At 45.5% G+C, this 16,801-nt stretch overlaps 2 protein-coding genes across 2 annotated transcripts; both read left to right on the forward strand.

Moving 5' to 3' along the window:
* Positions 1-531: 531 nt before the first annotated feature.
* Positions 532-2,214, forward strand: gpr78b (G protein-coupled receptor 78b; the record flags this gene model as incomplete). The annotated part of the gene is made up of 3 exons (XM_080023502.1): positions 532-1,199; positions 1,459-1,572; positions 1,977-2,214. The coding sequence occupies 3 exons, from the start codon at positions 532-534 to the stop codon at positions 2,212-2,214; spliced, it is 1,020 nt and encodes a 339-aa protein (XP_079879628.1).
* A 2,210-nt stretch (positions 2,215-4,424) lies between these two features.
* LOC307247490 (carboxypeptidase Z-like) lies at positions 4,425-16,460 on the forward strand. Its single transcript, XM_080023643.1, has 11 exons — positions 4,425-4,564; positions 4,985-5,014; positions 5,679-6,053; positions 7,539-7,763; positions 7,855-8,081; positions 9,293-9,454; positions 11,867-12,025; positions 12,200-12,332; positions 15,362-15,501; positions 15,675-15,774; positions 15,954-16,460. Exons 1-11 carry the CDS (start codon positions 4,459-4,461, stop codon positions 16,310-16,312), a joined length of 2,016 nt encoding a protein of 671 aa, XP_079879769.1. The 5' UTR covers positions 4,425-4,458; the 3' UTR covers positions 16,313-16,460.
* Positions 16,461-16,801: the final 341 nt, after the last annotated feature.

Here is a 16,801-nt window from a genome sequence, read left to right on the forward strand (position 1 = left end):
TAAAATACTACTACTACTACTACTACTAATAATAATAATAATAATAATATAAGTTAATTTTGAGAAAAGCAGCTGGAATTGTTTGATTTGTTGTTGGTTGTGACGACATGTCACCACGATCGTCGGGGATCACCAGGAGTGTTTCAACGAACCCGGTCGCTGGTGTGGAAGGACACCCACTCAGGACCGGGCGTCCCTTGCAAGACGTGGACCCCAACAGCGGCTGCTAAGTTTTTGGGGGGGATCAGATGTGGGGGGCTGGCCTCCCCCTCTCTGCGCAGCGCGCGCGCGCGGAGCGTCCCTCCGCCTTCAGAACCCCGGACAGCGCCGCAGAGACCCGGAGCTCCCTTCCTCTTTCCCCGCGGATCGGTGCCGGGGGGGATACGCGCGCACCGACCCGCCGACAGCCGGGTCACCGTGCGGGATTTTAAGTTCCCGAGGATGACGAGGAAGAAGATGAGCGCCGCCGCCGCCGCCACCACCCCCGCAGGCGCAGCTCACCCGGCAGCGCGCCTCTTCTCCAAGTGAGACATGGACTTTGCCGAGGTCCTCTTCGCCCTGCTCATCGTCGCGGTCGCGGTGGTGTCGCTGCTGTCGAACTTGCTGGTGCTGCTATGCTTCGTGCACAGCGCCGAGATCCGCCGCCAGGTCCCCGGCGTCTTCACCATGAACTTGTCCCTGTGCAACATCCTCATCACCGTGCTGAACATGCCCACCACGCTGGCGGGCGTCGTCCGAGACCGGCAGCCCCTCGGGGACTGCCTGTGCCGCGCGGTGAGCTTCCTGGAGACCTTCCTCACCGCCAACACCATGCTCAGCATGGCCGCCCTGAGCATCGACCGCTGGATCGCGGTGGTGTTCCCCCTCAGCTACTCCACCAAGATGCGCTACAAGGACGCGGTGATCATGGTGTGCTACTCCTGGCTCCACTCGCTCACCTTCTCCCTCACGGCGCTGCTCTTCTCCTGGGTGGACTACAGCCACGTCTATGCCTCCTGCACCCTGAAGCTCAGCGGGGAGGACGACAGGGTGAAGTTCACCGTGTTCACCGTGGTGTTCCACGCCACCAGCTTCATGCTGTCCCTGCTGATCCTGTGCTTCACGTATTTGAAGGTGTTAAAAGTGGCCAGGTTCCACTGCAAGAGGATTGACATAATCACCATGCAGACTCTTTTCCTCCTGGTGGATATTCACCCAAGGTAGCACACTTTAATGAAACGCTCTGGAGTTTATTATCAGACCACATGTGTAGGCTACTCCACCCTGTGTTCAGCCTCTGTCCCCCGTGTTGTAATATCTAGTTTTTCCCTTTCAGGAAAAGGCTTTTTTTATGGTCTTGGCTGGGAGTCCCAGGGAGTTTATGCCAAAGACCATAATTTGCTATGAGCTTGTGTTTTCTCTGATAATTGTGTTAACTTATGAGAGTGCCAAAGGCTTAAAGTCATTTGCTCGTTTCAGCGTCAAACAAAGATGTTTGGCTGAGCAGAAGAGGAGAAAGCAGAGAGCCACGAAGAAGATAAGCGTCTTCATCGGTTCATTCATCGTCTGTTTCGCTCCTTATGTCATTACGAGGTAAGTGCAACCCGGTGCCCTGCTGCGGAAAACACAGCACACTGCCATGAGGCGTGAAAAGTAATGAAACAAAAAATCAAAAGTAGACTCCAGAACTGTGTTATTACAGAAAGGGTCATGTTTTGTGATGGTATTTTTTTAATCGAGGCGATTTGGACATAATTGTTTTTGTTTTTCTACACACCTACGCATATCATTTATCAATGTTTAAAGTGTGATAGCCTCTTTATTCCTCCTGCAATGTCGTGTGCACTTTGCTGTGTTAGCTACTTGTTATTCAACATATCATTGAGTGCTTGATGAATGTTCCGCCAATCTCCCAGGCTTTTATTTTTATTTTTTATTTTTTTAACAGTTCTGTTGTTTTGTTTTGTTTCGTTTTGCCGCTGCTGCTGCTTCCCCAGGTTGGCCGAGCTGCTTCCCTTTGTCGGCATCAACCGCCGCTGGGGGATCTTCAGTAAGTGCCTTACGTACAGCAAGGCGGCGTCCGACCCCTTCGCCTACTCCCTCCTGCGGCAGCAGTACAGGAACGTCCTGGTCGGCGTGGTCAACCGGCTGCTCCGCCGCGACCTGTACCCCTCGTCCGGCCACAACAGCTCCCTGGACACGGAGAACGACTACTGCCTACAGAGGATCAGCTAATGGCGCCCGCGACGGACGTGTCTTGAGATACCCGTCAGCCGAAAAAAAAAACTGGGGCTCCACTCTAACTTTGAGGACGGTGGGAGGAAGGGAGGAAGGAGGGAGGAGTGGACACAGATGAAAATGAATTAGGGATGAAAGAGACGGAGTATAGTTAGATGGTAAAGTAGAGCAGATAGGAAGATGGATGTTCAGTGGTGTGTGTGTATGTGGTTGAGGAGGGTATTCAATGGCATTAATGAGGAGGAGGAGGAGGATGGATGGCTGGATGGATGGATGGATGGATGGATGAGGAGGAGAAGGGATGGACAAAGCCAAGTAGTTAAGGACAAGTTGGCGACATTGGCTTGTTTGCTGGTTTGGGTACAGATGGTATTGGTAAACAGGGAAGCCGGAATCGTGATTCATCAGTGATGCCATACGCTCGCACACACACACACACACACACACACACACACACACACACACACACACACACACACACACACACACACACACACACACACATGCAAACAGACTTCTTGGATAATAGATGTTCTTGGGTCGGTTTCCGGCTGAAGCGTGTGGCGTCACCCGGAGACTCTCTCCGCCTCCACGTGGAAATAACTTGACTTGTACAAAGTGAACGTTTGTCTCGTACCCAACACTTTCAAGGATGTACACACACACACACACACACACACACACACACACACACACACACACACACACGCACACACACGGTGACCTTTCCCCATCCGCAGAGCACAGCGTCCTGCAGGGGGCGATCCTGCGAGCGAGGCGTGGGATTTCGACGCCCCCCGACCACCCCGTCAGACTTCTGCTTTGGAGTCGATCACCACGTCATGTCAATCACTGACTTTTTGATGCACTTTGTAAAATCCTCTCAGAGCGACTAGTTGCGAGAGCCAAAGGCAAATATCGTTTTTATCCTGTCGTTGGAGCGTTAACTTGTATGTTAATGTACTGTACAATAGGTAACCTACTTTGGATTACATGCATTTGTACGACTGTATTTTGCCAGTTGAGCGGACCGAAGAGTATGTTTGTATGATGGATATTTTTGTTCTAATATTTTGCACTGTACAGGAACAATTTGTTAAGACGACGATCTTCGAATGGAAGCAATGTAATGTAGCATAAGAATGTTTTCCAAGTGCTTTAAATACAGTTTTGTGTTTGTGCCAGATATAAATATGTGACATTTTTGGCGTTACGACACTGTAAGCGAGATAGCTCCTTTCTTGCCACGTACCTTTGGCACATGTGTTTTTTTCATCCTGTGAGCCACTTGCAAATCGTTGGCAGTGTGATAAGCTGTTAGTGGAATATGTGCAATAAAAGACCTCTCACAAATTCGGTAGAAATGTGAATGCCTCCAGATTTCCTTATTTTTCACCGGCAGTAGATGTGTAATGCACCTCTTCGTGCCTTAGGCCTGCTTTGTTTTCTTTTCATCCACCCGCGTGCCTCATTACACTGCAAATAATATGACCCATGTCGACGCCCGGGGGAAGGTCACGTGATGACGATCTCCATTTCTGCAGAATGTTCACTCACTTGCTGTCTAGGTTCCGTTTATCACTACCTACGATAAACGAGCAGATAGGCCTGACTGGATTCTTTCAAGACGAGTGTGAGTGGAAGAACTTCCTTCTCACTCTCGCAACGTGACTGGAGACTTGGGGATGTGTGCCGAGAAGATGATTCGAATAGAATTGCCTTTTCCGGAGGTTTAAGGGGAAAACAAATCTCTTAACATTCATCAAATAAAACGAAACATTCGTCCATCGGTCAGTTCATGCCCAAAATTCTTCACGCTCCATCCAATTTAAGATAAGATTAAGTAATATAGTAATGATATTAATAAACAATAATGATAATGATAATAATAATAATTTATCATCTTATTAATTTCATGAAATAATATTAATTGATTGTATTATTATTATTGTATCATCATTATTATTATTATTATTATTACAAATAAAAAAAATAATAAAAATAATAACAGAACCAACAATAATAACAATAATAATTATATGTATAATAATAATAATAATAATAATAATAATAAAATTTTCAGACACTCGAGTCATCTGCTTCGCTCTTTGCTCTGTGCAATTTGATATTTGACCGTAATGCCTCTAATAGAGTGACCATTGGGAAAGTCCTTTGGGGTTTTTCTGCAGGCGGTAAAATAAGTCAGTGCAGTTGTGAGAGTGCGTGAGGTGCCACATCAGAATGGAGCCCAGCCCGTGGAAAACATACAAACTCATACTGCTCCTAGAACTGTTGGGTGTCGTCTCGTGTTCGCCGCCGCGATGCTACCCAGGAGACTTCTTTCTCGGTAAAGTTGTGCGTCATTTCGGCGTGTCACGTCTGCGTGAAGTGACCTGTCGCGTTATGTGTGTGTTCAAACTTTGACGTCACTGCGGTGTTCCAAACTTACAGTGTTGTCTAACAAGTAAGTTCGACATAACTTTTTTTTTTTTTTTTTTTTAAACTTTGTCTAACTTTAAAACTTTAAATCTTCATTTTGACTTTGAATCCACTGATGATTTCCAAACGTTTTGGGGTTAATAATGAGGCTTTTTTTTTTTTTTTTTTTTTGGACATGCAGGAATTTGGTGGTGATGTTGAAGCAACATCAGAGGGTCATATTAGGAACTTTTATTTTTTTTTGCAGGCCTCTATTTAATCATTTCTAGATATCACTCTGCCATCTAGTGGCCCATGTTCTCCACTAACATGCTGATCATCCCTGCAGGGAAATGCAAGCCTTCAGTTGCTGCAAAACGTGAGTAAACCCACAGCATGCATGGAAATAAATGTTCAGAAAGTATATAAAACATTTCTTTATTTATGTGAGCATTAGCACTAACTGCTAGCACTAAGCGCTGCATGTTTATTTTCTTGTGGAATTTGAGTTTACAAGAACAAATCCATGGAGGCAGAGCCCGGAGACCTGCTGCCAGAACACTAGAATCTGGAATCACATTTCCTCCACATGGAAGTAATGAATTAATCTGTGCTGAGATCATAAGTCATCATAAGGCCCAGTCCCTAATGGGATTCGGCCCCAAAAGCCATAAAACCATCAGGTATATTTTTGGATGATCGTTATAAAATATTCAAAATCTAATTTCCAGAGGTAATAGAAGCATTTTGCATTTGATTGAAGATGGTACAAGATGGCACTGGATCTAATGCAATGCTCGACCTACAGGGATTTGATAAATAACAAATGAATATTTAACGGCCTCTGGACATTCTCGGCCTTCTCTCTCTCTGAGCAACTTGTGTTTTCAATTCAAAGCATGCAGCAGATGGCTCTGGTTTACGGAGTGAGACCCGCACGCTGTTATTCTTCGCAGTGCCTCTATATTATTGGGATTGTTATTATCATTATTATCATGATTCTCTCACTACTGCTTGTTCTATTTAACCACCACCACCCCCAGCCAAATGCACGGACATGTTGCTGTCCTACTGCGATGACATGTCCTACGGCCAGACGATGTTCCCCAACCTCCTGGGCCACAGGACGCGGGAGGAGGCCGAGCTAGGCGCCGAGTACCTCCTGATGAGCGTGGCCGAGTCGCTGCTGAATGGGGAGTGCAGCCCGGACGTCCGCATGCTGGGCTGCTCGGTGCTCGCCCCGCGCTGCGAGGGGGGCCGCGTGCTGAAGCCCTGCCGCAGCGTCTGCCTGGCGGCCAGGAAGAAGTGCGCGCACGCCTTCGAAGGCATAGACATGGCGTGGCCCTACTTCCTGGACTGCGAGCGCTACTTCGCCGGCGACGAGGACGGCTGCTACGACCCCCTGGAGGGCCTCCGAGGTAAGGGCCAACACGGGTGTCACCCAGGGCACAGGACTGTACTTTTGACACTGGGATTGGCTCGGACTGAACTTGGGTGCCCAAGGACAGTGTCGATCCCCAAGATACACAAGCTTATTTGTCTCTGACTATCAAGCGCGCTTCCCACCTGGTCGGTAATGGTATCCGACAGTTGGCTCCTCCCCCTAGTGGCGATCAGATGACCTGCGTCTGAGTTTCGCAAAATGGGGGGAAATGGGAGAGCTGTTTTTTGTGCTTCCACAGAGACTTTAAAACTCTCTTTATATCGTGTTTGCAAAGTGCGAACAAAAATAAAAAAATACACACAATTCACTGATGTAAAAAAGAGACTCAATCATAGTGAACATGGTGATATCCAACGTTAACATTAGTAACATAATTATTTTGAAGTACGTGACTTATTTACTCCGTTATAAGCCCAGTTCCAGTAACAAAACACAACCATTGTCACTTCCGGTTGTACCGTCGCACCGAAACTTGTCGTTTGCCGTCTAAGGTGTAAAGCAAGCTTCAAGCGTATTGTAATGGTGATGGTCTGTAGGTAACCAACATGGCGAAATCCTCGTACGTGCAAATGCACGTGGCGGAATAAAGTCACTCTGGTTCTGATTCTGATTGCGGACTTGGAGAGGAAGTTATAACAATCACGCAATCTCTGTCCGCGTACATCTGGCTCACACACGTCTCTGAAAAGCCCTTCTGGAATTCACGAAAAAAAAGGTTAATATCCAGCGTAAACACAGGCTCGGGATCACCGAGTACGAGCCGTCCAGTAGGGACAAAAGTAGGGAAAAAGTAGGGACAAAAAATAGAGAGGGGAAAACTATATTTATTGATTATTTTTTAAACTTGTTCTCCATTGCAGAACAAACATCCTCCTATGTTGCTCTACTATAACAGGATTGATATGGCGGTGTCTCATCATGGGAATCGTATTAGAGTATTATTTACTACGCATTTATTATCCCCATAGGCATTTATTGCAAGCAAAGACAATCTATGATTATAAAATGCCAACTTCAACACTGAGAAGGCCTTTGAAGGGGAATGGATGATTTACAGATTTAGGTGCGAGCGTTTTTTTTTCCGGGTTTTTTTCCAGATTAGATGCCACATCACATATGGTCAGAGAGGAATGTTGGCGCTCCTGGCCACAGCTGGGCTTAAAAAAAAAATCTATCTTTTTTTTTTTTTTTTTTTTTTTGCGTGTTTTGGACCCAGTCGTGCCTATGGTATATGATATGCGGTTCCTTTGGTTCCAAAACAAGTACGACCGCTGCCGTGAAAATGGATGTGCGGTGAGCAGTAAGTTGAGGAGCACAGTGCTTTTGGATATTATTATTTCTATTGGCTCTTGCTTGGATTTTGGGGGTCGCACATTCTTTCCAACACATTTCCTCCGTACTTTCCGCTGGACGTTCTCTGTAAATCCCTGACTCCGAACCAGTTCTTTTCCCGTCGCAGTGGAAGAAGACCCGGACGCCGTGGAGAGCGTTCCCCTGGAGGAGGAGCCCTCCTCTGCTAAGATGACCTTCACCTACCACTCCAATAGCCAGATGAACAGCGTCCTGAAGAAGACGGCCGACCGCTGCCCGAACATCACCAGGACCTACACCATCGGCCACAGCGTGGAGGGCAGGGAGCTGCTGGTGATCGAGTTCTCAAACAACCCCGGGGTGCATGAACTGCGTGAGTACGGATTAGGACCTCGGAGCTTCCCGACGTCCGCCGAAAATCTGTTGATGCTGACAGACCCCCTCCCCCACCGTCTTTTTTCCAGTGGAGCCGGAGGTGAAGTACGTTGGCAACATGCACGGGAACGAGGTGCTGGGTCGCCAGCTTCTCATCTACCTGGCGCAGCACCTGTGCTCCGAGTACCTGCGCGGGGACGAACGCGTCCAGACCCTCGTCAACTCCACCCGCATCCACATCCTGCCCTCTATGAACCCCGACGGCTACGAGGCGGCCGTCGCCGGAGGCCAGGACAACAGCTACGGTGACGAGGAGGTGGGTGAATACCAGTATCTGATAGGGATGCAACGGTACGTTCCCCACGCCCCCTACGGTATCACGGTAGGTCCACTGCACACTGCACGTACGTTGGCGCAGCTAACTGGTTGGACTAAGGTTTTATCTTAATATTATTATTCATGTGTGAAAGATACTGTTTATTCCTGTTCTACGCAAAAGTAACAAACTGTAGTGCTGGTTTTATGGTATTTTTAAAATATTATATACTGTATAAAAATAAATAAATATGAACGGAAATTCATATTCGAATTACCCACTATCCTGGACACCTCCCCTCCAATCAGATGAACTTATGCAAATAATAACAACCCACCAATGAACTAGAACCCCCGTCTCCCCCCTCCCCCCAAAGTCATACACACAGAGCGTTACACTAGTTACTAGTTACAGACTACTATCAAAACATTTTTTACACCTTTTAACTTTTTACATTTTTTTTTTTTTCGTAAATATAAAGATACTGAAAACGCAAATCTATCTATCTATCTATCTATCTATCTATCTATCTATCTATCTATCTATCTATCTATCTATCTATCTATCTATCTATCTATCTATCTATCTATCTATCTGTCTGTCTGTCTGTCTGTCTGTCTGTCTGTCTGTCTGTCTGTCTGTCTGTCTGTCTGTCTGTCTGTCTGTCTGTCTGTCTGTCTGTCTGTCTGTCCGTCCGTCTGTCCGTCTGTCCGTCTGTCCGTCTCGCTATCTATCTATCTATCTATCTATCTATCTATCTATCTATCTATCTATCTATCTATCTATCTGTCTATCTGTCTATCTGTCTGTCTGTCTGTCTGTCTGTCTGTCTGTCTGTCTGTCTGTCTGTCTGTCTGTCCGTCTCGCTATCTATCTATCTATCTTTCCAAATTTCATGTTCCATTTTTCCCCGTCAATAAATGACTTGAATGTATAATGACACCCCGATCACATTGGTTAACTGATTTTCTGGATTAAGAATTATATGAATATTTGTGAATATTATATAAATATTCACCAATATTTGCGTGACAATTGTCAGCTCAAATTAAAATTGAAATGATTACAGTGTTGATTATACTAGTTATTGCAGTATTAAGATTTTTTATGCAAATGTTTTATTGTGAAACATTCCTTCATTCGTTTCCATTCCAGCTCATTCATTTTCATGATCTTACAGTTTATCTGTGTGTTTGGTGTGATCCTCACAGGGTCCCAGGTACGACAGCTGGAATGTCGGCAGGGCCAACGCTCAGGGCCTCGACCTGAACAGAAACTTCCCCGACCTGACGTCCACCGCGTACCTCCGACGCAGGCAGAGGGCCTACAAGACCGACCACATTCCAATCCCAGACTATTACTGGTTTGGTAAGGTACAGTATGAATCCTCCTCCATATATGCTGGCCGTTAATTCTAACGTTGTTATGATATCATGAACAAAGTAGTAATGGAAATGGGGAATGATTGATGAAATAACAAAATAAAAAAAGCCGTAGTGATATAATTGATAAAAAAGTGGTAAGTATATATTACATAAAGAAGTACATATGTTACATAAAAAGTAGATACACCGATTATCCACATTAAAACCACTGACAGGTGAAGTGAATAACATTGCTCATCTCGTTCCAATGGCACCTGTCAAGGGGTGGAATATATGAGGCAGCAAGTGAACAGTCACTTCTTGAAGTTGATGTGTTGAAAGCAGGAAAAATGGACAAGCGTAAGGATCTGAGCCACTTTGACAAGGACCAAATTGTGATGGCTAGACGACTGGGTCAGAGCATCTCCAAAACGACAGGTCTTGTGGGGTGTTCCCGGTATGCAGTGGTTAGTACCTACCAAGAGTGGTCCAAGGAAGGACAACCAGTCAGGGTCATGGACGCCCATGGGCTCATTGATGCAGGTGGGGAGTAAAGTCTTAGCCCGTCTGGTCCCACCCCACAGAAGATCTACTGTAGCACAAATTGGTGAAAAAGTCAAAGCTGCTATGATAGAAAGGTGTTAGAACACACAGTGCATCACAGCTTGCTGCGTATGGGGCTGCGTAGCCGCGGACCGGTCAGAGTGTCCATGCTGACCCCTGTCCACCACCGAACGCACTTACAATGGGCAGGTGAGCATGAGAACTGGACCATGGAGCAATGGAAGAAGGTGACTTGGTCTGATGAATCACGTTTTCTTCTACATCATGTGGATGGTCGGGGTTAGGGTCCGAACCTATGGAGCATCTGTGGGATGTGCTGGAACAGCAAGCCTGATCCACGGGGGTCCCACCTCGCAACTTCTAGGACTTAAAGGATCTGCAACGTCTTGGTGCCAGATACCACAGGACACCTTCAGAGGTCTTGTGGAGTCCATGCCTCGACCGGTCAGAGCCGTTTTCACGGCACGAGGGGGAGCTTCACAGTATTAGTGGTTATTAGTCGTGGTTTGGCTGATCGGGGTATGTTACTCGGGCTGTACCCGACTCATGGGCAAATTCACAAAGGCATTTAATGGCTTTTTCGGCCGCTAAATAAATAACAGATAACAGAAACAGTAAGCATTTAACTCACAAAGCACCTGCAAACGGTGAAATGCATCCCTGACGGTGCTGCCTAGTGAGTAGACGACTTTCTGGGTTTGACGCTCAATGTCCCCGACAGTCTCTGTCGTCTCATTTAGCCACTTGTTAGTAACAGCCTTTTTCAAGTCATGTAAAAGCTTCAAAATTCACCACTGGGGTATTTAGTGACGTGTTTTATGTCGTAGAACAAAACGTGAAAATCTCTTAGGCTTGTGTTAACCACAGACTTTATTTCAGGCATCGAACCAAAATCCCAATCAAAAAACCCATTGACTTCGAGACGAGGGAACCGGAGGTGCAGAAATGATGACTAATTTCCGGGCTTTAGGAGTCATTCCTGCAGCACTCTACGGCGGAGGGAATTAAACGCTCAAAAGTAGAATTTCACGAGAGTCAATGCCGGCCATGTTTGTTGCCACAAGTTCAACCAGTCATTTAAGGCATGTAAGGGAGGAAACACAAGCAATTTTGTCCAAACATTTCGCAAAAGTGCACCACATACACATGGAGAAAGGCACCGTTTGACTGCCATCATAAAACCACATGAAAAGTTATTTAATGAAACATCAAATCCAATCAGAAAACACTCAATAGAAACTGCGCCTGGGGATTTTTCTTTTGTTTGTTTTCTGGCGCGGTTACATGTTTCTGCCGGTGGGAACGGAGGGGGGAGGGGACGCACGGCGAGCCCCGATTGCTCCCCGATTGCTCCCCGCCCCTCTCCATGTGTAACGCGCAGAAAATAAAACAGTGTTAATTCTGCTCTTCATTTGTTTCAGTTTTACCCTTAAAAATTTTTAAAAAAAGGAACAGATAAGAGGACCGTTGAAGTGGGCGCACGGAGAGCCGTGTTCGCACATGTAAAAATATAATTATGATAGTGAATATTTATGATTCCCCCTGTGCATTATGTAAGCTTTTATCTGTTTTATGCTGTTATTGTAATGCACACTGACTGACAAAGAAAACAAAAAATAACGACTGCTCGACTTGAAGAATCTCTGATGAAGAACCGACCGATGATTCGGCTCGTCGACATACACGGGGCAGCCCGGGTATGTCGGGTATGAAAAGGTTCAGATCATTGTGGATTCACGGGGGAAAAAAATGTTTGTTCGTTTTTTTTTCTTGCCCTGGCTGACCATCAAAGTTTTACGCGTGACGATGTCGTTTAATCGCCCGGTGAAAAGCCTACTGATGCTGTATGTAAATCAGGTGGCACCAGAGACCTACGCCGTCATGAAGTGGGTCCGCTCCATTCCCTTCGTGCTCTCCGCTAACTTCCACGGCGGCAGCCTGCTGGTGTCAGTGCCCTACGACCTCTCCAAACACCCTCTGGAGCACAAGCTGTACTCGCCCACCCCGGATGAGCAGGTGAATTATATCACTACTTCACACTCCATCGTGATATAATTTCGATGAAGGGCCATCGGTAACTTGTCAGAGCTTTAACCCGGCAGCATGTCAGTCAGATATCTAGATTTCCTCATTTGTTTTCGATATCCTTTAAAATGGTCAGCATGATGACCCGTAGAGTCCAACTCCTAGGTGTTCAAGCTTCTTGCCGGAACGTATGCCAACGCACACCCCAACATGGCCACTGGGACTGAGTGGTGCGGGTCGTCCCACAGCGGCAAGGGGGGAATCATCAATGGAGCGGAGTGGGCCAGCATTGCCGGAAGTAAGTAGAAATTATTATTATTATTTATTTATTTTTTATTAATTTTTTTATATATAACACAGAATAGAACAGCTCAGGCATGACATGATAACTAAAATAAAATAATAATAATAATAATAATAATAATAATAATAATAATAATAATAAAATAGTGGGCATTATATCTGTCCCCAGCCCTCACTACCCCCTACAACAGAGAAGGCCATAATAATAATAATAATAATAATAATAATAATAATAATAATAATATAACCTGCTAATAATTTCCGTCTGATAAACATATTGGATAATGATACAATACAATTGATTAGAACATAATTTGATAATAATATAATCAAAAAAATTATATAAATACAATTTAATCTGATAGTAATTTACTTGTGATATAATGATAATGATAAAAATGAATATAGCTGCAGGCAGCAATACGCAGGGTTATTATTCTGAATTCTGAAGAAAATGAGAATCACGATAATTTTTAGTCAATATTGTGATCACGATTATTTATCACGATTATTCATTTTGGGGAACAGAATTACTTTATGGCACTTCGTGAATCAGCAATAATAACGTATATTATAAACCTAGAAATTTGGCTTGGGCAATAGTGCAAAATTCCAGTCTCTGATCGCTGGGGACGATATATTATTTTATGCATGTTCGTGGTAGGGTTCACTCGCTCATTGAACGTAATGTAATGTGGCAAATGCGGTCTCCCCGTTCCAGAAGTGCAGGATTTATTATTTACAAGTAAATTATTTACACAAAAACATCCAATTTTTTTCCCTATTAAGTCCCAAAACAACGGGGACACACAGGTTGTTGTTTTTTTGGAACAGTACGGAACGGGACAGTCCCTTAACTCAGTTGTGTTTAATAATGTTGTTTCATACATGTCGGAAACAAAGGAAAATAAATAGATCTAAAATAAAAAGAGTTAGGTTTCCGCTTTTCATCTTCCGTACAAGTAAGAAACTAAGGAAACAAAATAAATCTAAATCTTTCTCGATGAGATTATATTATACATTGCTATAATATAATCACAATATTTGCATGTTGACCAGCAGGTATGGGGTGGAGGGTGCCCGAGCACCTGCCCCATGGACCCCACGGTGCCCTTCTTATCTTTTTTTAAGCGTGAGTGGTATTGAGGCAGCGGATTGTCTGGGCAAGATATATTCAAGCTATATTCATTGCTCAGATTTTTCCTGACGCATTAAAAAAACAAAAACAAAAAAAACAAAACGTCTGTCATCAATGTCAATCCCGTTCGACGGAGTCGATCGCCGATAGACGATTAAATAGTAAATCTGCCCAAGCCTACAATGAATAAATAAACTGAGGTAAGTGGTTTAACTGACTTAAATTGTAGAGGATATATAATTAAATGAATTGTGTGTAGTGGGCTACACCAAACACAAAAACAATGAAAATATTTCAAAACACATACACAATACATACATGTTCCTTGCATTATGGAATTGCTTATGGTTATTGTTGCCAGTAATTATAATTCAGGAAGTTTGTATACATATCTGGAATGTCTATAAATTCTGACAGTTATGCTATTGGATTTTTGTTTTGTAGAACGTACTCTGGTGTTTGTCAGTTGTCCTCAAAAGCGTATATATTTATGATGTTTAATACGCTGCACTTTGTTTATTTCAGTTGTCTTCTGGTATGATTAAACTTAATTTTTTTCAAACATAATTAAGGTTAATTGTAATGAAATAATACATGTCACTTTATAACTTCGTATGGTTAAGAGTTTGTATCTTTATATTCCTTTAGTTAAAGTCCAATCGCAACTATATCCGTCACGTGATCTGTGTACTCTGTCAACTTGCACATGCGCGATGTGCGTGGCGCCATCCTGGTGAGGTTGCGATTGTTGATCACAAACTCCATCCGCAATACTGAACCGCTGATCTGGATGAAACTCGCACAACACCATGTTGCAACTGCCCTGAATACACATCGGTGGCAGTCTCACCTACCACCTACCATCCAAGTGACAGAGACAGACAAGGGGGTTGTAGACACACCAGTTTATTGTGGTGAGTGCGCTAGTTGGAACAAGCCCTGGAGCAGATGGACATGTGTCATGACAAGGGCTCCTCTCCTGAGTGAGTGTGGGGATGGGGGTTTTACCTGTTGCCCGTTAGACCAACCAACGAGCAACAGGTATGCAGCCACTCTGATCCCGGGTCCCCCAATTACCTAGACCCAGGTCAGGTTTGGCTGCTCAAACCACACCATCCCCACACCACAACATCTTACTCAGATTGTCTGTGGGTTCGTCGGACCCCTGACATCCATGATGGTTTGACATCAGTTACGTCTGCACGTGGTGCCGTCTTTGGAAGGTCCGCATTGTTTACCAATCTCTCGACTGCAATGCCATCATGTGACCTGTGCGAGCGGTCATATGCGCATGCGTGCCCATTCAATGAGGATGAAAAATATATATTTTTACTTAATTACTCCACAATAATGGACCGATCTGGCTCAGACTTGGACCCATACTACTACTACTACTACTAATAATAGTAATAATAATAATAATAATAATAATAATAATAATAATAATAATAATAATAATAATAAATATAGCTGCAGCAGAAATGCACGTGTCCAGGTTAGTTTCAGCAACTGCAATTGCAACGAAAACAAGCCAAAAAATGGAAATAAACGAATACACATATACATAATACATACACAAACGGCCACACAGGGGCTCACTCACTTTTCACAATTTTTATTATTATTATTGTTCATAATAATAATAATAATAATAATAATAATACTCCCTAATAATTGTTCTTAAAAAGTACATCCATCCATTTGAACCATGCTGTAATGACACGCTTCGCCACCAGAGGGCGGTGTTGTATCACTGTCACCATCGGTGGATCACCAACAGTAAATAGATGAGGCATTCTTGTAACCTCACTTACTTGTTGCAGTTCAACGTGGAGGTTTTTACCTCACTGCCTCTGCATGTTATTCCCCCAATTTTTATTTGCCAGGCATGCAAGACTTCAACTACCTACACACCAACTGTTTCGAGGTCACCGTGGAGCTGGGCTGTGACAAATTCCCCGCGGAAGAGGACTTGTATACGGGGTGGCAGGAGAACAGCGAGGCAATGATCACCTTCATGGAGGCCGTAAGGAAAGAAAAAAAAAAAACGCCGTTTCACTGCATATAAATTCTGTGACTAAATGAAGGGACTTCTCTCCTTGGGTCCATAACACACATGGTGGGTATCGGTTTTATTTGAATCTGTATGTTTGCCTATGGTTTGCACTTGTTTAACCGTGTCTACTGTTGTTTGCCCAGGCCCACCGCGGTATCAAAGGCCTGGTGACAGACGAGGAGGGGAATGGAATCCGAGGTGCCAGGATTTCGGTCCGAGGTATAAAACACGACGTCACCACGGGTAAGAGCGACCGGGCTCCTCTGATGTGTTTTGCCGTCTTTCCCGTCGAACATTGCTCCTCGGCGCCGAGGTGGCGGGCGGCGGCGAGCGGAGCTTTGTTGCGGCGTCGGGGTTTCCAGTTTGTCTGCCGCGTTCCGTTACCTGAGTTAAAGGGAAACATCTGCCGTCCTCCCCCGCAGCTGAAGGCGGCGACTACTGGCGCCTCCTCACCCCTGGCGTCCGTACCGTCATCGCCTCCGCCCCGGGCTTCGCCCTGGCCATGAAGAGGGTCCATCTCCCGCCCCGCATGCAGCACGCCGGCAGGGTGGACTTCACGTTGAAGAGGGCGGCGCCGGAGCCCGACGCGTTGGCGGCGGCGGAGGAGGAGCGGGAGGCCGCGGGCAGCCACGACCGCTTCGACCCCTACAACCAATTCGAGCGCTTCTCGGCGGCCAGTTTGGCCCAGGGCCGGGAGGAGCGTTTGGAGAAGCCGTGGTGGTGGAGCTACTTCGCCAGCTCGGGAGGAGCCGCCCCGACATGGCTGCTCAGAGGGTTTTAGAGGTTTGTTGACGGGACTGAAACGGTTCCGCATATATGCAGGTTAAGCCACAGCGGAAGCTTTTACATTGGACCTGACGGAGGAGCTGCATCACCACGAGACGTATATTTGTATATTTACATTTCAACATAAATAAAGAATCTTTCCATCGTTGGATCGAGTTGCCGTTTGATTCCCCCCAACCCCCCCCCCCGAAAAAACAAACCGTTCCTCTGGGGGGGATTTCTGGGATAATTATGACCCACTTTCCATCTTGTTTGTATCTCCGGAAGCAGATGACGGCACCAAGCGGCCACTGTGGGGCAGCCTCACGCTGCCCGTGGTGAGGGACTCCAGTGAGCCACGTGGTCTGCTCTGCCGAATGCTCCCCTGTGGGACGGTTGAAGTGATTGGGCTTAAGATTGGGGGGTTCTCTGGATAGGCCCCCGTGTACCGGATAGGACATGGGCGGGAAACCTGGGCTCCAAACAGGAAGTGATGTCATTAACC

Source organism: Zeus faber (assembly GCF_960531495.2).
Source record: "Zeus faber genome assembly, chromosome: 22".
NCBI lineage: Eukaryota > Metazoa > Chordata > Actinopteri > Zeiformes > Zeidae > Zeus > Zeus faber.

What these genes read in the sequence shown, in the direction of transcription:
- LOC307247490 (XM_080023643.1), top strand. Translation starts at nt 4,459, where the DNA reads ATGGAGCCCAGCCCGTGGAAAACATACAAACTCATACTGCTCCTAGAA. An exon ending in CCCAGGAGACTTCTTTCTCG is followed by an intron (nt 4,565 to 4,984) that starts GTAAAGTTGTGC and finishes TCATCCCTGCAG; the next exon opens with GGAAATGCAAGCCTTCAGTT. An exon ending in CGCCCACCCCGGATGAGCAG is followed by an intron (nt 12,026 to 12,199) that starts GTGAATTATATC and finishes TCCAACTCCTAG; the next exon opens with GTGTTCAAGCTTCTTGCCGG.